Below are 22,242 nucleotides of genomic sequence, written 5' to 3' on the forward strand. Positions count from 1 at the left end.
AATTTGGATTATTTTTCTATTTACTTTTTATTTCCAAGGCAAACTAACTCTTATTTGTCTCCAGACTGTTCATCACTTGTCTCTACTTTACTAGACTCCACACTTTTTTTTTTTAATTCTTGTAATGCTAAGGTATAACCATAATTTAAACAAAACCCAGTTTTAAACTTTCCATTTTCTTTAAAATCAATATCAAAGCATTACTATCACATTACAAAGCTTAGCTGCCAATTCTTACATATGAATGCATGACAGTGCAATTTTCAATACATCAAAGACGCCGTTTTAAATCTTATCTCTGGTCCAGGCCTCACCCTTGGCCTCATTAAATTTATAAGGGGTAAAAATTACATAAAATATTCTTGGGCCAGCTCATGCCAGGTGTTGTCACTTAACATGACTCCAACCCTGAGTTACCAATTTTAAGCTAATTCTCTATTACCAATATTACAAGCAAAAAGCTGTTGTCCCCTTTAAGAGCAGCTCATGCAGACAGTCAGCCTCTATCAGCTCTTTTTCAATTGTGCCTAACTTCTGGCCACAGCACAAAGGCTTATCAGTCTCTGCTGTACAAATTAAGACTGTCTTTTACCAACTAAATCAAAGTTTTAACCAATTTTTTTCTTCTTTAATATGAAACACAGAACAACAATCATTTATCTAAGCAGCGCCCACCACATGGTAAGCAAAGCATAACTCTCAATGTAGTAATATTCAATCACCACAATTTACAAGATACCAATTCAATAATTTTTAAACCAGATGATAAAGACAATATTTTATCCCAATTAATCTATTTTGTAAAAACCTACTTGGTTGTTCAGAGGTCCCTGACTGCTGTGCCCTGCTCTCTGGCTGTGCCTCACCTTGGAACCCATGTCAGCTGAATCTAGGTACCTACCTTGGGCTTCAAAGCAGCAGCTGTCCATCCCGCAGACATGCATCCTCCAGGGCCTCCGTCCGGTATAGAGCTGTGGATTCTGCCCAGTCCCCACTGCTGTAGACCCAGTTAGCCAGGCCTGTCTCTAGGTAGACCACCATTTAATCCTGCACTTCTCCCACCAATGGCTCCATTGCTTTGTTAACACTCTCAGCACATAAGACAGCCCAAAGACAAAAAATGCCACAAGACATCCCCAGTTGGGGCCCCCTTGGAAAAATTTGTGGGATACCTGAGTGAAGCATTGCTAGGCTGAGCCTGGGGTCATGTAGCTGAGCAGCAGGTCAGAGATGGTACGGCAGAAGCGGGTCTCAAATTCGTCTCCAGCAGCCCGCATGGCTTGGTGCAGCGGGTCGGCTGCTGGTCCTCCCCCAGAGCCAGCTCCACAGACATAACCTTTCTGCCTCAGCTTATGTCTGGGGTTGAGGCTGGGGTCTCCATCCAGGTGGCCAGCCTGGATGGGGAAAAGGCCAGGGATCTGGATCTGGCCCGGAAAGAACTGGAACTGCAGCACCTGAGTCCAGGCCCCTGCCTCTAACGCTTTGGCAAATATGGGGCCGATTCCATGTTTCTGACTGCCCTCTTGGGAAACCGGGACCACAGGATTCCTGCCAACACCATTTTTTATTCCTGGTTCCCCCAGGAGCAACCCAAAAACCCAGCGGCAGTGGCTCCAGCTCCAACACCATCCATCAGTCAAGGGGGGGTGTAAGTCGTCAGTCCAAGGTCCAAACACACACACACAAAATCAGTCACCTCACAGACATCCACCTTTTCAGGTCCATGACACTGAGAAAGACAGCTGGGCCCAGTAACAAACATCAGGTATACAGGTAATCAAAGCCAAATCACAGAGTCGCTCCACCCATGCCTGCCATGGCTGCCGAGATGGACTGGTTACAAAATACACGCAAAAAGATTCGTCTCAATCTCGAGTGCCAACCTTACTTCAGAAAAACAGACAGGTCCTTATTTCACCTGAACTGACATGTCCCTAACCTCCGTCCAGTGAGCCAACGTCAAAGTTACTGTCCATCCCATCGCAGTCACAAGGGAGACAAAAATCACAAATACAGCACAAAAAATCAGACAAAGAGTAACACACCAAAAGCAGAGCCAATTGAACAGGTTAAATAGCCGGGAGAACAGACCCATGCTCCTCTTGAGCAGGGTTAATGTTTCTCCCCTGGCCTCCCGTAGGGTTCCTCCTGGGCATCCCCGAGGATCCCCAATTTCCATTGGGACGTCTCCCAGGGTACTAGTCAGTGGTCCTGACACATCTGCCAACCAGTCCCCTTTCCCCCTCAAGGAGGGCAGGGAGTTGCTGACTGAAAATAAGCCCTGCTATCCCTTCCAGGGAAGCGGCCAGGTACAAATTCACAGGATGCAAAACAGGCAGGCAGTTCACAAACACATCACAAGAACTCAAACAGACAGACAGACCACAATTAAGAACTCACCTCCAAGGGGTCTTCAGAGAGTCAAGGGTGATCGTAAATCCTGCAGATAAGCCCCCAAATGAAAGACCCCCAGAACTGGGGAGATCCTTACTCAAGTCTCGGGATGATGCGACCACCCAATGACTCACGAGAGACCGAACTTGCTGCAATCACATGAGGTTTATTGAGGGTACCAGTACCGGGGTCAATCTCATGACCTTGTCAGCCAGAGGAGTTCAATCCCGGGGTCAATCTCATGACCATGCTGGCCAGAGTTCGGCCCCGAACACAAGAAGTGAGGGGTATTTAAGGAAACAACTATAAGCTAGGGACAGAGAGAGGGTTACCAAGGAAACAGAACATAAAAACAGTGGAAAATTTCAGAGGGACCCAACCCAAGGTATTCAGTTAGGGAGGGAAACATATTCATTTTAAGAATGTAATCTTCATCTACTGGTCGACAGGGTGGAGAGTCTCATAAACCAGTAGAACTTCATTCCTAGTTCCGCCCTCATTGCGGATTAGCCAGGAGGGGCAGGTATTGGGAACCAGAGCCCTGAGGCTCTGAGTTCCTGGAACTGTCTATTTTATATTTCTGGCTTGTTATATTTCTACTAGTATATTACTTTTCGTTAACATGCTTTTTCCCAAATTTCTAAGTCTCCCAGTCTTTCATTTCCATTCTTAGATGCTTCCTTGATATGTGCACACAAGCCTGTTACCACATGCTACATACTTGGATGGATCTTACCACACAAATGATGGATAATTCTGAGTCTTCAAATTGTTTACCTTCTTTGCTCAGTACTCATTCAGGGACTGAATTTACTATCAGTCAGAGACTTTAAATCACTTCATGTTATGCGCTGCCATCTACACTATATTTGGCAACCATTCCTAAATTTAGTTTATTAAATCCTGTATTGCTCTTTTGATATTGAATGATTAGTGTATCCAATTGCTCATTCTTCATCTTTCCTAGCATCTATGACATCCTTCATCTGCTTTGGTGACAATTATGTACATTTACAATGTAGGTACTGAAGGCAGTTGATTGGAGTTGGATACAGTCTGATGTTGTTTTTTGTTAATGGAAGAATTGTCACACAGCGTTTTTCTACTTCAGTTGTGTCTGCGTGTCAGGCCAAAAAATCTGATCATGGACCTTAGACATACACTTCACAGAGAGCCAGTTTCCTGGAGTATTCTATTGCTGATATCTCTTAGCTCTGATGTGTTCCAGATTGGTCTCTGCTAAAGTCTGTGGAGAGATTTGTATGCTTTCTTTATTCAGGCATAAAGGTACCCTAAGAAATATTTCCTTATTAGCTAAAATGAGATTAAGCATTATTTCCTGGCCTCCATAGTGTTTCAATAATCCTAATTGATTTCCTAGCTGTAATTAGCTTGGAATTTTTGCAAAGAAGCTGTCTTACCAGACAGGGTGTCACCAAAATTAAGAGATAGCAGTCAGGCACTAATTATCAGAGCAGTCCCACACTTGGAAGAATTGTTCTACATACCAGAGAGAAGTTGTAGGACTTCTGTCACCAATTATCTATGTTACAACCAAGGACTACTAGAATTCCACCTTCAGCTGCTTGCCTCAAACAGATCCTGGGCTATTTTGGTAGTCCCTAGCTACCAAAATAGCCCAGGAAGGACACCATTGTTCCTCCACTTTACACCTGGCTGCTTGCTCTCACTGACCTTGATGTGGCCCTCTCCTGCCTACATGACTTCTGTTATTTGCCTTGTTTCTGTATACTATATAAGCTTGATTTTTATTTTGTACAATTGCACTCAGATTCTGCACTCCCTTGTGTTGTGTCTGTTTGTCATTTCTTTGCCAATGCCTTGTTAACCTGACTAGGACCCTGTTTCTCCCATGGGTTGAGGGAGGCCCAGGCTGGCCAGCCCATGGCAAAGAATCTGTTGTACCAGTCAAAGGAGAGGCCAGGAATAAGGAGTTGTCTTACCTCGTGGATTAGCTAATCCTCATCTTGACTGGTCATAGCACAAGAAGAGTTGTCCATCTTAAATTCAGGGATATTGAAGACCTATTGCATCAGGTAACATGTAAAGCATATTAAAAGCATGACCTGACCAACTTGTACCATACTAAGAATGATCTATATATACAATGAATATTGACCAATGTGGATACATTATAGAAAACTTTTTTAAAAATATTTGAATATTAATAAATATGTTATGTGGGTGTTGCAAATAGCCCTGGGGTAGTTATATTTGATGTTAATTCTATTCTTCTGTGAGGAGGTTTGAACAAGGAATGACTCAGTACTCAGGTGATTTCCTATAAACCTTCTCCCCACCTTAATTTGTAAAATAAAGGAGAGCAGATGATTGGGCAGATAAAGGGAAGTTGAAGCAGAAAGTTGGGGGAGAAAAAAAGGAGGTAAGGGAGTAAGAGACAGGAAAATGGAGGAGGAGGAAGAGGAGGAGGAGGAGGAGGAGGAGGAGAAGAAGGAGGAGGAGGATGAGGAGGAAGAGGAGGAGGAGGAGGAGGAGGAGGAGGAGGATGAGGAGGATTAGGAGGAGAAGGAGAAGGAGAAGGAGAAAGAGGAGAAGGAGAAGGAGGAGAAGGAGAAGAAGGAAAGTGGAGCAGAAGCACTTGGCCTGGAGAAACTGCAAGTTATAAGGGGTCTCATAGATGGGAAACATGGTAGTGTAGTAGTACATCTGTCCATTTTAGGCACACAGCATATATTCACATTAATTGAGTTGTGTTTTTATTGCCGGGTTATAGTTGGGTTGGAGATTTATCTCAACATGTGTGAGCATTGTACATATGTATTTATGCACGTGATATAATAAGGCAATATTACTTTTACTACTTAATATTAGAAAATTAAAGATCCTCATAACATTGTGAAACATCAGAATGTAAGAGTTAAGGACATCATATGGCAAAGTCTCTGAAATCTGCAGTACTTATAAAGCCTTATAGCTAAGAAAGTCCCATATCTGTTAATATCTTGTTGTTTTTGACATATTTGAGAATTTATAAAAGTGTCTTGCATAGAACATAGTCATAATAAAATATATAGATTGAAGCAAATATAAGTAAGTGATGAAAATAATGTGTTTTCATTTTCACACAAGCATGTAAGTTTCAAACCTTTCCTTTTTCATTGTCCATAGAACACTACAGGAGCTATGTGAGCAAAGAAGTTCTGGTCTGGCACTCCTGAGATATTTGAGGAGACACAATTTCATGGAAAGAGATTCAGACCTTGTTACTGTCAAACCTGTATGTTTGGCCTATTTTAGTGTGTGTGGGAGAGTTATGAAAAAAAGCATGTTATGAGAATCAACTCAGAAATTGTCAAAATTTGTCTAAATAGCATTTTTAAAACTTGTATTTCAAATGGACATGCAAACAAATCTTTACAACTAGTATATAAAATGCAGCATCTTTTAAAGACAATATATGTTATCTCCCACAGCATACTTGCAATCATTTTAATCATAAAATCAATAATTGGAATTATAGTAAATGGGTTCTTAGCCCTGGTGCATTGTATGGACGTTTTTAAGAGAAAGAAACATCATTGGTTAATCAAATCCTCACCACTTTGTCAATCTCTAGAATTTTTTTATCTCAGTTTATTTTTTCTAAGTCTATTTGTCATATCCAGATTTAACTATGACTTCAAGGGTGATACATGTTTTTAATAATGTTTGGATTATAGATAACCATTTCAGCATCTGGCTTGCTATGTGCCTTGGTGTCCTTTATATTCTCAAAATATCCAATTTTTCTAACTTTCTTTTTTCTTTTTCTAAAGTGCAGAGTTGAAAAGGTAGTTTCAGTTACTCTCCTGGTGTCACTGCTCCTCCTGATTTTAAAAATTTTACTAATTAACTTGGAAGTTAACATATGCATAAATGAATATCAAAGAAACATATCATGAAACTTCAGTTCTCCTTACCAAGCAAATTGTCAAAGGAAAGTGTTAAGTCTTTATATTATTTTACTGCCTGTACCCTTTGTTTTGTCCCTGTCAATATTTCTTGTACTCATCTTCTCTCTGTGGACACATCACAAAAAGATGCAGCAGCATGTTCAGGGATGCAGAGATGCCAGAACCATGGCCCACATCAAAGCCTTGCAAACTGTGATTGCCTTTCTCCTACTATACTCTATCTTTATTCTGTCAGTCTTAGTACAAATTTAGAAATATAAATTGCTGAAGAAAAATCTCTTCATTGTATTTTGTCAGGTTGTATATATAGCTTTTCCTTCATTCTATACATGTATTCTGATTCTAGGTGACATGAAGCTGAGACAGTCCTGTCTCTCTTGTGTTATGGTGGCTGAAATGTAGGCCAAATTATATAGAAACTTTAGATCTCAAAAACACTATAGATTATGTTTTACATTCTAGACAAAGATTAACTGATACAAATATCTTTTGTATTTTTCATTTTTATATTAGACAACAAAAGGATGTCAAAGGGGGAGCATCAGTGTCAACCAGTCAGACCCCCTGAGCCTCCTGGTACTGGACCACCAACCAAAGAATACACATGGAGAGACCCAAATGTAACAGAGGATGCCCTTGTTGGACTTAAGTGGGACTTAATACCCTTTGGACCTGAGGGTATTCCATGCCCCAGTGTAGGGGAATGCAGGATAGGAAGGCCAGTGTGGGTGGGTGGGTGGGGAAGTACCCTCATAGAGGCAGGGGAAGGATGATGGCATAGGGGGTTCTGGAAGGGAAACCAGGAAAGGGGATAACATTTGAAATGTAAATAAAGAAAATATTTAATAAAAGAAAAAATGAAATGTGTAGTTTAATATAGAATTATAAAAGAGTGGGAATAAAGGTACTTTATTAAATAGTGAACACAATTTGGATTTATTTTTGCCAGTTCTTTGGATCCAAAAGGCTCTTGTGTTTGAGTTATGTGTATTTTTTATTAGCTTCATTATCAACCATTCTAAAATACTTTCATGATTATTAAGACAATGTAATTTACATTTCTAAGTACAATGTGTGTTAATTTAGGGAACATAGAATAATCAATTTTATATTAATTCACAATTATAGGAAATAAGTATGATATATTTAAAATATTAATTTGAAATATTATTTTTGATTGATTTCCTATTATGGATGCATAATAGCATATTGGTGACCCACATACAATCAAAAGTAGATTTTTTACATGTACCTGTTCTTAATATTATTGCATATTAAAATTTAAAAACCTATGAAATTAAATGGACTCATTATGTCAAACAGATAGTTGTAAAATATGATACATAGGCAGTAGACCTTGGTAAGATGCACAGTATTTTATGCAGATAAATCTTCAGTATGAAATGATGATGAATTTTATGAAAGATGAAGAATTCTTTGTTCAGTCATAATTGTATTATTAAAAATTTCTGCATCAAATTTATAATATACTTTCCCATATTCCAACAAAATATGCATTTGTTTACTGAAAAATACTTATAGTTAATATCTATCTATTATGCCATTTGAACATATTTTAATGACAAACAGTAGCTCTGAAATAAAGAAATTTAAAATCTCTTACAAGCAGTTCCAAGAAGGGTTATATTCTTCTATTCAACATGCTTTTTTCCTATGGTTTCTAGAATTAACATAAACAATAATTAATGTATAGTAATGATTATTTCTGTGGGATGTTATCTTTAATTAATGTCTGTATCCTTATTTAAGATATTAGATTAATGCTAAGAAATAAATGAAATTTCAACAAAATCAAGATGAAATGGAATGTCAAAATATAATTGATAAGATTAGTTTATTGAGTTATAAGACTCTATATGTTTCTTATTTTCATTGTAATGAGGTGACTGTTTCCAGACACTGCAAACTTAGTGGCCTGAGGGATTTACAGAAAGAATTCAGGATGAGAGACTCTATTTCCTGATATATTGTCTTCTTGTCTTTCTAAAATGTGTAAAAGATCTTCACATACTGTCACTTGTAGAGATCTTCTATGTAGAGAATATTTTCATTTCATCCAGAAATCATAGACAGTAGCTCTGGTGAAGATTGTTCTGTTATAGCAAATTGGAATTTACTACAAATTAAGTAGAATACATATTTTTACATAATTTTGTGTTTTGCTCTTTACCTCACTTAGTTTTTTATGTATCATAGATTGGTTGAGATTATTTATATACTCTAGTCTATGAAATAAAAATGACAGAGAAATAATGGTTATGAAATTAAGGGAAGCATTGTAATTGTCAAAGAATAATAAATTTAGATGATGATGTAAGTATGAAGGTGAAAAAATCTGCATTTCCAAATTTCATAGCTTCAGAGGTTATACACAAGTAGATAGAGTTTAATCCACCTACCATGAAAATGTTTTTCACAATTAGTATGTCATTAGCAAACAACATTTGTAGAATGATGTATTGTGAATGATGTATTGTGATGTATTCCGGGGAAGACATTCAATTCAGATAAAACACTAATGACAAACAGGAATAATGATTTCACCCATGTCCAGCTTATTGAATTGTATGAGTTGTTTCTGAGAGAATGGGAATGGGGTTACTTACAGGGATATGGATGTCTCAGGATGGCTGCATCTATAAGGAGTCTGTCCTAGCAACAGTCAGCACTTAGGAAAGATGCATGCTTTGCAGGCAGCTCAGAAGTAAAAAAAATTCTCCTCTCCCCAGTGGTTGTTGTTACTTAAGTAACCTTGGATAAGAGACCTTGTGCCTTGTGTATCTAGGACCATCACTAACCTAGTAAATTCTTACTCTCCTGGTATTATGAGCTTCTCTCATCACTCTCAGTGGGGCGACTTCAATCTAAAGGAGACAGCAAGACAGTAAGTCTGCCAATTTGCCACAGGATTGGACTCAGCTCTTCTTACTCTAGGCTCAACAGACTAAATAAAAGGAGTCATTCATGTTGTAATTCAATGTAATGCCACTCAGAGTTGTTAAAATGAGCAGGAGGGCAGATAGAAGGGACAGGGTAGAGGAGGGAGGGGCAGAAGGAAAGATGGAGGGAGGGAGGGAGGGAGAGAGAGAGAGAGAGAGAGAAAAAGAGAGAGAGAGAGAATCAGAAATCCTTAAAGCTGTCCATATTTGGTTAATATTATTTTAAAAGAAAAAATCTATTAACTTTTAACTTAATAAAAATATTACTTGAAATGATTACTTTTTGTTCTTTTTGGGTTTTCATTTGAATTTATGAACCCTTGTTCTTCTTAACTATATTCTGTCTATAAAGCTAAAACTCATTCCCAGAGTGACATAGTACACATTAAATTTTGAAGAATGAAGAGACATTTAAAACTAGTTTTGCAAATAAGAGCCAATTTGATTATTTAAATGTGTTGCAATGTTGTCTCTGCATCATGGAACTGAAGTGAAGTAGAATTTAAGACCAGGTTGGTGAATTGAATTTCAGGAACTATGTTCTCTGATATCAGAGAACTAAATGGAGATAATTTACCCTCTCCTGATATGAGAATTACTGAGGTGGATTTCTCTTAAGTCAGCTGTCCAAATTTTGTCCAGACTTCTTCAGGACAACAATGTTATTAAGATCCACAACAATATTTATGTACCCATACACCACACACACACACACACACACACACACACACACACACACACACACACACACACAGTTGCTCTGCAGGCCTTGGGATCCAACTCATGACAGAGGATTAGTTCACCTATATTCTTTCTTACTAAGCATATTTCTGATATTGATCAAAAAAGTAGAGTCACTTGCAGAGAGTGTCAAGGTCATAATTAAAATACATACATAAAGTTTCTATAATAAAAATGATTTGTTTTGTTTCTGTTATTTTTGTATCTATTATTTGAGGTTTACTGATAATACATTGAGAGCTCTCTCTTCTGAATTACTTATTATCCGTGGCTTTAAAACAAGCCACTTCCCCAACAGGATAGCTTTGAACAACAAGATTGAGGCAAAGCTTAATTTAATTACAACTGCCTCTATTTTTATATATATTTATAAACTTAAAATCTCCCTGTAATTACTTTGGGAAGAAAGTAGAAGCTCATCAATTTTGAAGTTCACTTGGGCATTGTCAGGTTTCAGACCTTTACTGGGCTTTGGTCAGCGAAGCTTTGCCTTGTCACAAAGCCCATTCCTTTTCTATGGGTCTGAATAGAAAAATGATCATACTTATAGGAACTGAAATTCAGATACATTTGATTATTTGAGACCTTTCCACCTACAGGAAGCCAAGAAAACAAGCACTGCCAGGAGTGAAATCCCTATATAATAATTCTATTCTCCTTATTAGAAGTGAATTAAGTCAAGCTCACAATCAAGGGAATGGCATAGCTTACACAGATAAATGGAAAGCAAGAGGCAATCTCATTCTAGGTCCTGTACTACATTAGCTGAAAGAGGAAAACTATTATTCAGATATTGACTTTCACAATCCTTTGGCATTATATATAAAAATATTCCTCTGTTTTTTGTCAAGCAAAAGAAACAGAGTGTTTTTTGTCAAACCAAAGAAACAGAGTGGATGTAGATTATTGTTTGAAAGATGTTGCCTGCAATGCTCATGCAATTGGGATTCACTGTCTAACATAAAATTCTATCATCCTTTGGTTTCTAGTCAAGTGTTAAAGTTCTTTTCCTTAATTATTTGACTAACTTCAAACAAAAAAGGACAGCAATGTGACATACAGTGATTTCCATGTTGGCTTATTATTCCTAAAAGAGAACAAATTTGCCCCAATCATGAATCTAATAATTTGCTTTCTTCATCTTCCAAGATAAACATTTCACTTGAAGCTAATAGTCTTGTTTACTAACATGCAGAAAAAGCATACTATCTTGCGTTGTACTGCTGCATATCTTTTTGCAAATCCACATATACTTTTGGGGATTATCATGTCAGCTAGTAAAATTTTGAAACCCATTACCTAGGTCACAATAGAAAAATTTAAATTTTCAGGAGGATGATGATCATCAGAGATTTGTCTAAGTAACCTGCTATCTCTGAGGTACCATGTTTTAAAATTATTTAATTAGTTTTTGAGAAGTTCATGTATTATATTTTGATACATTTTACACCTCTCCCAAAGTCCTCCCAGATCCATCCATTTTCATATCTATCTAACCTTTTGTCATCATTTTCCCGTTAACTGAGCAATTCCATATTGTGTTGTCCATAAACTCTTGGGAGTAACGAATCACTTTCAGATTGGATTTAAATACTGAGATGTGAAAATACTCCTTTAGGGACATGAACAAGCATCTACTCTCCCATACTTGGAACTAGTGAAGAGTTCCCTTTCCATATGATTCAGTTTTCCTATGCCTGTTGCAATTGTCTCAGCTTGTCAGAGAGTATTTTAATGTCATAAAATAAATATTGATTGAAATATATACATCAAAATATTATTGACAGGATTCTTATTTTAGCATGGAGAAATAAATTAAATTGTAGTTGATTAAACTTTTTGTGAATATATGAATATTGTGTAATCAATCTATTAGGTGCTCACTAATAAAAATTAAAATAATATGCAATTAATTATAGGTAAAACAGGTATATTAACATGGGCTTTGGAATAGGTGAGAGTACTTTTCTCTGAGGCACATCTTTGAAAGAAAGCTCTGGCATATTAAAAATTAATGACAAACAGTAAAGTGTATCATTTCCAATGCACTGTGTTCTGGATTTTGAAAAATTCAAGCTGACATTTAATTTCATTTTGTAGATGAAATGTGAGAATGATGCTGCGTGACATTCTGGTTTAAGAAAGACTCTCTCCCCAGGATCTGTTGTTGGTTAGGTGGAAACTATGATGATTACAAATCAGAATGAAAGTTATCATAAAGCTTCAGGAGGAGCTCTCTGCAGGGGAGTGTAATTCTTGCTGGAAATCCAAGTCCTGAGGCTTTCCAGAAAGCCCGTGAAGCCTCACTGTCAGTACCCATTCCACTCAGCTCCTCCCCTTGTCCTGTTTCTATTTGTTTCTCTTCATACTTGACATCATTTTGCTACCGGGAAGGAAGCAAGCCACAGGGAACATTCTACTTCTACACTGAAGGTATGTGTGTTTTTCCATTCTAAGATGTTTCCTTGATATGTGCCATACCAGACTGTTACTAACATGTTATCTACATGGATGCATTTTACCATGCCAATGATGAATAATTCTGAATCTTCAAATTGTTTACTCTTTGCCCAGTGTTCCTTCAGGGACTGAATATACTATTATTAAAGATTCTAACTCACTTCATGTTATTTGCCATCATCTACCCTACATTTGGTAATCACTCCTAAATTTGGTACATTAAGTCCTGTATTACTCTATAGATACTGAATTAACAGTATATCCAATTGCTCATTCTTTATCTATCCCAGCATCTATGACATCCTTCATCTCCTTTGGTGACAATCGGTTACCTTAACAATGCAGACACTGGAGGCAGTTGATTAAACCTGGATATAGTCTGATGGTATTTCTTGCTATTGGAAGGAGAGGCAAGAAATGAGGAGTTGTCTTGCTTTGTGGATTAACTAATCATCATCTTGACTGGTTACAGCAAAAGAAGAGTCTTCCATTTTAAATTCAAGGATAGAGAAGATCTATTGCATCAGGTAACATGTAAAGTATGACCTGAACAAATTGTACGTTACTAAGCATGATCTGTAATACACAATGAATATTGATCAATGTGGGTACATTATAGAAAAATTTAACAATATTTGAATCTCAATAAATATGCACTTATGTGTGAGCATTATGCATATGTATTTGTATGTGTGAGCTAATAAGGCAATATTACATATACTACTTAATATTGGAAGATTAAAGATCCTCACGATATTGTTAAATATATCAGAATGTGAGCTTTAAAGACATCATATGGTAGGGTCACTGAAATTTGAAGTACTTATAAAGCCTTATAGCTAAGAAATTTACAAATGTGTTAATATTGTGTTATTTTTTACATGTTTGGGAATTTCTATAAGTATTTTGCAGAGAACACAGCCATTACAAAATACATAGATTGAAGCAAATATAGGTAAGTGAGGGAAATAATGTATTTTCACATTCATGCAAGCATGTGAATTTCCTACCCTTCCTTTATCATTGCCAGAAATACTACAGGACTTGTGCTTGAGCAAAGAAGTTCTGATCTGGAACTCCTGAGCTGTGTGAGGAGACACGTTTTCATGGAGAGTGATTCAACTCCATCACTGTCAAACCTGCATGTTTGCTCTTTTGCTAGTGTGTGGGGGAGAGTTAAGAAAAAGCATGTTATAAGAATCAATATTGACAATTTCAACAGAAATTGTCAGAAATTGTCTAAATATCATTTTTAAAAATTCTTATTTCAAGTGGATATGTGAGCAACTCTTTATAACTAATATGTAAATGCAGCATCTTTGGAAAATAATATTTGTTATCTCCCAGAGCATACTTCCAATCATTTTATTCATGGAGTTAATAATTGGAATTATAGGAAATGGGTTCTTAGCCCTCATCCACTATATGAACTGGGTTAAGAGAAAGAAAATGTCATTACGTAGTCAAATCCTCACTGCTTTGTCAATCTCCAGAGTTTTTTATCTCAGCTTGTTATTTATAAGTTTAGTCATCTCCTTTTCTTATCCAGATTTAACTATGAATTCAAGCATGATACAAGTCATTAATAATGTTTGGCTTATAGGCAACCATTTCAGCATCTGGCTTGCTACTTGCCTCAGTATCCTTTATTTTCTCAAGATAGCCAATTTTTCTAACTCTCTTTTTCTTTATCTAAAGTGGAGAGTTGAAAAAGTAGTTTCAGTTACACTGTTGGTGTCACTGCTCCTCCTGATTTTAAATATTGTACTAACTAATGTGGAAATTAACTTATGCATAAATGAATATCAAAGAAACATATCATGCAGCTTTAGTTCTCACTACCGTGAAAAGTGTCAAATGAATGTCTTAAGCCTTTACATTATTTTCTTGTCTGTACCCTTTGTTTTGTCCATGTCAACGATTTTTCTACTCACCTTCTCCCTATGGACACATCACAAGAGGATGCAGCAGCATGTTCAGGGATACAGAGATGCCAGAACCATGGCCCACTTCAAAGCGTTGCGAACCATGATTGCCTTTCTCCTACTATACTCCATTTTTATTCTGTCTTTCTTAATACAAATTTGTAACTATAAATTACTGAAAAAACATCTTTTCATTGTATTTTGCCAGGTTGTATATATAGCTTTTCATTCATTCCATTCATATATTTTGATTGTAGGAGACCTGAAGCTGAGACAGGCCTGTCTTTTGGTATTGTCATGGCTTAAATTCAGGCCAAATTATGCAGAAGCTAGATCTCTAAAATACTATAGATTGTGTTGTATATTTTAGACCAAGATGAACCAATGTCTTTTGTATTTTTCATTTTTACATTTTAAATATCCTTTTATTTTAACTGCATGAGTTTGATTTCTGTATGCAATTATCACTGATTTATGTTATTACTAATTAAGCTAGTTGTATACAAAGTTATTTCTTAATATACATATCTGTACTGGCTGGTTTTGTGTGCCAACTTGACACAGGCTGGAGTTATCACAGAGAAGGGAGCTTCAGTTGGGGAAGTACCTCCTTGAGATCCAGCTTTGGGGCATTTTCTCAATTAGTGATCAAGGGGGTAGGGCCCCATGTGGGTCGTGGCATCCATGGGCTGGAAGTCTTGGGTTTTATAAGAGAGCAAGCTGAGCAAGCCAGTAAGAAACATCTCTCCATGGCCTCTGCATCAGCTTCTGCTTCCTGACCTGCTTGAGTTCCAGTCCTGACATCCTCTGGTGATCAACAACAATGTGGAAGCTAAATAAACCCTTTGCTCCCCAACTTGCTTCTTGGTCATGACGTTTGTGCAGGAATAGAAACTCTGATTAATACAATATCAAAAAAGGACCTAATTGTAATATATATGTTTTAATTTACATAACAAACTGTGTTAAAAGTATATAATTGAAACCATGTAAAATAAAATATGTGAATACAACTTTAGAGAAGAAACATCTTGTATAATATGGAATTATAAATGAGTGGCAATAAAGGTAGTTTATTAAATACAGAACTCAATTAAGAAGTATTTTTGCCAATTCTTTGGAACAATGAGCCTCCTGTGTTTCAGTTATGTATATTTTTTATTAGTTCCATTATCAACCATTCTATAATACCTTCATGAATATTAAGACAATGTAATTTTCATTTCTAGGTGCAATGTACATTAATTTAGAGGACATAGTATAATCTATTTTATCTTAATGTATAACTATAAGAAATAAAATTTATGATAGTTTTAAAATATTAATTTGAAATATTATTTTTGATTTATTTACTATTATGGGTCCATAATATTGTATATAATATCTTATTGATGACCCACATATAATCAACAGCAAATCTTCTTTTATGTACCTTGTTCTTATTATTTATTTTACCTTGAAATTTAAAAACCTATAAAATTAAATGAATTCATGATATAATATCAAAAAATTGCATGATATGATACATTGGTAGTAGATCTTGTTGAGATGGCCAGAGTTTTATGCAGTTAAATCTTCAGTATGATATGATTTTGAATTTTATGGGAGACAAAAACTTCTTTGTTCAGTCATAATTTTATTATTAGATTTTTTTCTGTCAAATTTAAAATATACTTTCCTATACTCCCACAAAAATATTCATACATTCATTGAAAAATATTTATTGTTAATATCTATCTATTGTACTGCTTGAACATATTTTAATGAGCAATTGAAGCTCTGAAATAAAGAAATTTAACATGTCTTACAGGCAGTTCCGAGGAGATTTATATTCTTCTATTTGGCATGTTTTCCTTCATCAGGTTTTACATTACTATTGTAAAATTTTAAGACTTCTTGTGCAGGTTTACAACTGATGGGGTAATATTATCCCCACACAAAACATACAAACCATACAAATATATTTGTGTTTGGTCACTAAACCAAATAAGAATTTTGAAATGTCTTCAACAACTGTCAGGTGTGATAGCACATGCCTGTATGCCAACACTTGAAAGGCAGAGATAATGAAAAACTATGATTCAAGGCCAACTTAGCTGGACAGTGACCTATATTTTACTTAGGGCTACATAGAAAGACCTAAAGTAAACCTAAACAATAATTAATATATTACAGTGATTATTTCTGTATGACATTATGTTCAATTAATGCCTGCATCCTTATTTAAGATGTTAGATTAATGCTAAGCAATAAATAAAACTTTTGACAATATCAAGGTGAAATGGAATGCCAAAATATAATTGTTAAGATTAGTTGTATTGAGCTGTAAGACTCTATATAATTTGTTGTTGGACCCCCTTTTGACATTGGTTTGGGCCTTGAGGACAAACGGAGCCTGACTGGAGCTTCTGTGTCCTTGTGGGAGATCCTAAGCCTGGTGTCTCAGTCTCTTCTGTATCTGAATGACTCAGCAAGACCTATTTGGCCCTGTCTCTGCCGGGCTGTTGCTGATGTAGGGATTTGCCATTGGCCCTGTCAGTCACTCCATACCCTCTGTCACCCTTCCCTGCTTCCTACATCATATTACCCTCCCCTACCCCCATGTTCTGAAGGCTAGGTGTGTTTCTTTTGGGTTGTTGACATTTGCCATGCAGCTCAGCCCAGGAGAGATGAGGGGGAGTGCAAGAGGGTGTGGAGGACATGAACCTAGACCTCTCTCTTTTCCCCTGGACCAGCTGGCAAGGAGACAGCAGTTTATATTTTCATATGTTATGAAATGACTATTTCCTGACACACCTGCAAACTTACTGGCCAGAGGGAATTACAGAGGTCAGGATCAGAATCTCTATTCTCTGATAAATTATCTTCTTGGCTTTCTAAAATATATTAAAAATCTGCACACACTCTTACTTGTAGAGATCGTCTATTTAGAGAATGTTTTTCTTACATCCATAATTTATAGATAGTAACTCTAGTAGAGATTGTTCTATTAGATCAAATTGGAATTTAATATAAATTAAATATCATGCATATTTTATGTATATTTTGTGTTCTTTTTACCTCATCTAGGTTTTATATAACATAGTTTGGTGGTGATTATTTTGTAATCTAGTCTATAAAATAAAAATGGTAGAATAATGATTATGAAATAAATGGAAGATGTAACTGTCAAAGAATAATGCATTTAGATAAAGATGTAATTTTGAAGATGAACAAAATTTTGCACTTTCGAATTTGATAGCTTCACAGGTGACACATAAGTAGGTAGAGTGTAATTCATCTACAGTAAAAATGATTTTTCACAATGTTATTAGCAAACAACATTTATAGAAGGACATACTGTGATGACAAAACAAAATAATGATTTCACCCATATCCAGCTTATTGAACCATTGAGTTTATTTGAGTTGTTTATGAGAGAATGGGAATGGGGTTACTTAATTACAGGGATATGGATGTCTCAGGATGGCTGCATCTATAAGGAGTCTGTCCTAGCAACAGTTAGCACTTAGGAAAGATGCATGCTTTGCAGGCAGCTCAGAAGTAAAACAAAACAAAACAAAACAAAACAAAAGACAGTTCTCCTCTCCCCAGTGGTTATTGTTGCTTAAATAACCTTGGATAAGAGACTTGTGCCTTGTGCATTCTCGGACCATCACTAACCTAGTAAATTCTTACTATGAGCTTCTCTCATCCCTCTGGGGAGAGGACACTTCAATCTAAAGGAGACAGCCAGACAAGTCTGCCAATTTGCCACAGTATTGGACTCAGCTCTTCTTACTCTAGGCTCAACAGACTAAATAAAAGGAGTCATTCATGTTGTAATTCCACATCATGCCACTCAAACAGGGTTGTTAAAATTAGCATGAGAGCATGTGGAAGAGATGGGATGAAGAAAAGAGAGAAAGAGAGAGAAACAGGCAGAGACAGAGAGACAGAGAGAATGAATCAAAAATCCCCCAAACTGTACACATTTAGTAAATAGTATTATAAAAGAAAAAAATTCCCTTAACTTTTAACTTTGCAAAAAATTACTTGAAATGATCACTTTTTGTTCTCTTTGGATTTTCCTTCGGATTTATGAACTTTTTTTCTCCTTAACTACATTCTATCTATAAAGCTAACATCCACTCCCAGGGTATCAGAAAACACAATGAATTTTAAGAATGAAGTGACATTTAAAACTAGATTCTCAAATAAGAAGCAATTAGTTTTTTTTTCCATTGACACATTTCTCTTTTATTAGTGACAGAGTAAAGTAGTCCAGACTGTTCTTGAGTCGTATGTGTAGTGGAGGATGGCTTTGAACTTGTGCTACTCCAGCAGCACCGCCTCAGTGCTGACATGGTACCCGTTCTGCTCAGGTTCTCCTCTTCAGTATTTACTGATTGTTATTTGACTTTATTTTTAGCCATGGGTGCAGGACAGGAGCTCAGGGTCTCCACCCCTCCCGTTGAGCAATTAAATTATTTAAATGTGCTGGAATACCTTCTTTGCATCATTGAACAAGAATGAGGTAGACACTAAGGCCAGGTTTACAACTTAGATTCTTCTCAAATCTGTTTCTAGAGCTTTGACTCACAATATTGGAGTGAAATATAGAATATAGAGAAATAGAGCTGATTCAAGGATCCTTTCCTTTTCCAGTTCTTGCAGCTCTTAAAGAAGGAAAATGTAACTTTCAAAACAGTAAAACATTACTATTTCTAATTACTAGTGCAAAGCTAGTATGTTTTGAACAGTTTGCAATGTAAATAAAGTGGATGCTTAACATAAGAGTGATTATTTCTTTGTTATATGATATTATTTTTATTTTTTTATTTTTTATTTTTTTATTAGATATTTTCTTTATTTACATGAAAATTTCTCTGATATCATTTTTATTTTACTATTGTTGTTGTTGTTGTTATTGAAAGGCTGGAGAATCTTAGAATGTATAATGTATAACTTTTACCCAAGAGGGGGCATGGAAAACCTCTGCCACAAGCTAAAAAGGTGGAGTAGCTAGTTCCAGGAACTCAGAGCCTCAGAGCTCTGGTTCCCGATACCTGCCCCTCCTGAATGATCCACAATGAGGGCGGAACTAAGAATGAAGGTCCACTGGTTTAGAGACTCTCCACCCTGCTGACCAGTAGATGAAGATTACATTCCTAGAATGAATATGTTTCCCTCCCTAACTGAATACCTTGGGTTGGGTCCCTCTGAAATTTTCCACTGTTTTTATGTTTTGTTTCCTTCGTAACCCTCTCTCTGCCCCCAGCTTCCCTTAAATACCCCACACTTCTTGTGTTCCGCATTGAACTCTGGCCAGCATGGTCACGAGATCAACCCCGAGGTCAGAATCCTCTGGCCAACATGGTCACGAGATCGACCCCGGTACACTATCCCCAATAAACCTCATGTGATTACAGCAAGTTCGGTCTCTCATGAGTCATTGGGTGGTTGCATCATCCCGAGACTTGAGTAAGGATCTCCCCAATTCTGGGGGTCTTTCATTATTTTGCCAGGATTTCTCTGAATCTTCTTGGCTTTCCTACAAGTCACTCTATAGAACAGCTGAAGTTATCCATTTGTTCTGTGGTTCTACAATTGTTTTTTTAATTTTAACTAGAGGATAAAGATAAACCAGGGAGCTTAATAAAGAGACCGAGTCAGACAATTTCAGGCAGCAAGAATTGATCTCTGATTTTAGAGTACTGCATGGGGATATTTTACCCTCCTGTTCTGAGCTCATAAGAATTACTGAGGTGTCTTTCACTTAAGCCAGTCAAATGAAGACTGTTTTTTCCAATATTGGATTGATTTCTAGACCAGTCCATGATTGAGTCAGGATAACTGGTCACATTGAAGGAAATAGAAGAGTCATCATAACTTCTCTTTTTGATTAAGTTTTTGAAGGCAGTCTTCACATTCTCCATGTTCTCTGTCCCACAAGCTCTAAAAGCTTGAAGCAAGTTTGTTTGTCCAATCTGAGATATAGGTGAATAAAAGTGGGTCAGGAACATATGTCCAAAACAGCTTTCTTGTCACCAGTGTCAGGCACTCAGCAAGCTGGCTGTTCAGCATCATTCCTTGTCCCAGCACCAGCTTGTCTCACCAATCATTCTGGCCTCTAGCATGCTCATTCAGCATCCCAAGGAAAAACCACAAACATTCCCTCTTCTCCTTTGTAAATACCTGGTCAGGACCATGCCATGAGCCAGTATGTGCATCCTTCCATCTCACCTAGGCATAAGTATGCCTGCTTGTAGGGTGCCATAGACACTCAGAGAGTTCCTGGGCATCCAAATTTTAAAACTTTAAAAATAAAAAGAACACGATTTAAATAAATTTGTGATGCATGGAGATATAACTCCCCCTTTTTATTTTAAGATACTGTTTTATTAAATTTCCACAATATCTGCTTCTCAATGCCTTGTCCTTCAGGATTATAAGGAGTCCCAGTAATATGGGTAATATTAAATTGTCAACAAAACATCTCAAGTGCTTAACTGTAATAGCAGTTCCATTATGTGTTTTAATCTGATTTGGAATAAGCAGCATAGAAAAACAGTGCAAGCAATGATTAATTACATTTTTAGTTGCTTCTCATGCTACAGCAGTTGCAACTAGAAAGCCTAAAAAGGTGTCAATAGCCATAAGTGCATATTTTAATTTTCTAAAATCAGAAATATAAGTAAAAACCATTTGCAATAATTGATTAGATGTAAGTCCTGAGGATTAACACTGTTATGTAGTACATGAAGAAACTGAGAACATTAAGAACAAGTCTTTACAATTTGACATACACATTCTCTAGAAATACCAAATTGTAGTCTCAAGCTACTACTATTTTGACAATGTAAAGAATGAGATTGTTTGTCTAATTTTTTCAACATAAAACATTTAATCTGCCTTGTATACAGATCTGCTGTGGCATTGCCTTCCCTAAGGGGTCTTGGCAATCCTGTATAACTTCTTAAATGTCCTATATAGTTAACAAACTGTACATTATCTTAAATTGAGTTGTATTTGCATAAATAATTGCAAAATTTGAGAATTAGCAGTATCTAAATTGGGAACAGTTTGAAGTAATTGTAAACCATGAGCTATATATTGTCTATCAGTATACAAATTAAAAGCTTGATTTTTCAGCATTTCAAAAAAAAGCAGTTACAGCACATAGTTCAATTATTTGTTTGGAAACAAGGGGAAACTCGAGAGAATGAACATGTGATCCAAATCAAATATGCTGCCTTTCCATTAGATGAGCCATCTATAAATACTGTAAGCACATTTTCTATGGGCTGCATTCGTAAATTTACAGGAAATACAAAAGCATGCATAGAGGCAAATTTAACAACTTGTCTTTTGGATAATGATTATCAACTTTGCCTAAAAAATTTCCACATAAAATAAGCCAAATAACAGTATTTTGCAATAACCAATTTAATTACTGTTTGAAATAAGGAATAAACATTTCATCAGGTTCTCAAGATATTTTTTCCAAAACACTTCCTTGATTCTATCCTATATTTTCTATTAACACAGCAACAGTTTTATAGTAAGGTGTTAAAACTTTCTTTATAGATGAAAAAAGTTTATCCATGTTAATGATCCCTTTTGCCAAAGGACTGCTATGGGTGCCTGAGTAGCAATAACGTAAGCAAACAGCCAACAATTGATCAGTCTATATTATGTATCTGTTGTCGACTAATAACTTCCTCTTCATTCTGCAAAGCTATTGTGCCATGCCCACTCCAGTCGAATCTGTGTGACAGCAGCCCACAGAGGCCTACAGCTTCAGAGAAGCTAGCTACCCTCCTAGAATTCATTCTGAGAGCTGAA

At 36.4% G+C, this 22,242-nt stretch overlaps 1 protein-coding gene and 1 pseudogene across 1 annotated transcript; both read left to right on the forward strand.

Moving 5' to 3' along the window:
• Nucleotides 1-5,808: 5,808 nt before the first annotated feature.
• LOC116100020 lies at nucleotides 5,809-6,897 on the forward strand (annotated as a pseudogene).
• A 6,901-nt stretch (nucleotides 6,898-13,798) lies between these two features.
• On the forward strand, nucleotides 13,799-14,785 carry LOC116098378 (taste receptor type 2 member 117-like). The gene has a single exon (XM_031381016.1). It carries the CDS (start codon nucleotides 13,799-13,801, stop codon nucleotides 14,783-14,785), a length of 987 nt encoding a protein of 328 aa, XP_031236876.1.
• The last annotated feature ends 7,457 nt before the right edge of the window (nucleotides 14,786-22,242 follow it).

This window comes from Mastomys coucha, unplaced genomic scaffold (assembly GCF_008632895.1).
Source record: "Mastomys coucha isolate ucsf_1 unplaced genomic scaffold, UCSF_Mcou_1 pScaffold20, whole genome shotgun sequence".
Lineage (NCBI taxonomy): Eukaryota > Metazoa > Chordata > Mammalia > Rodentia > Muridae > Mastomys > Mastomys coucha.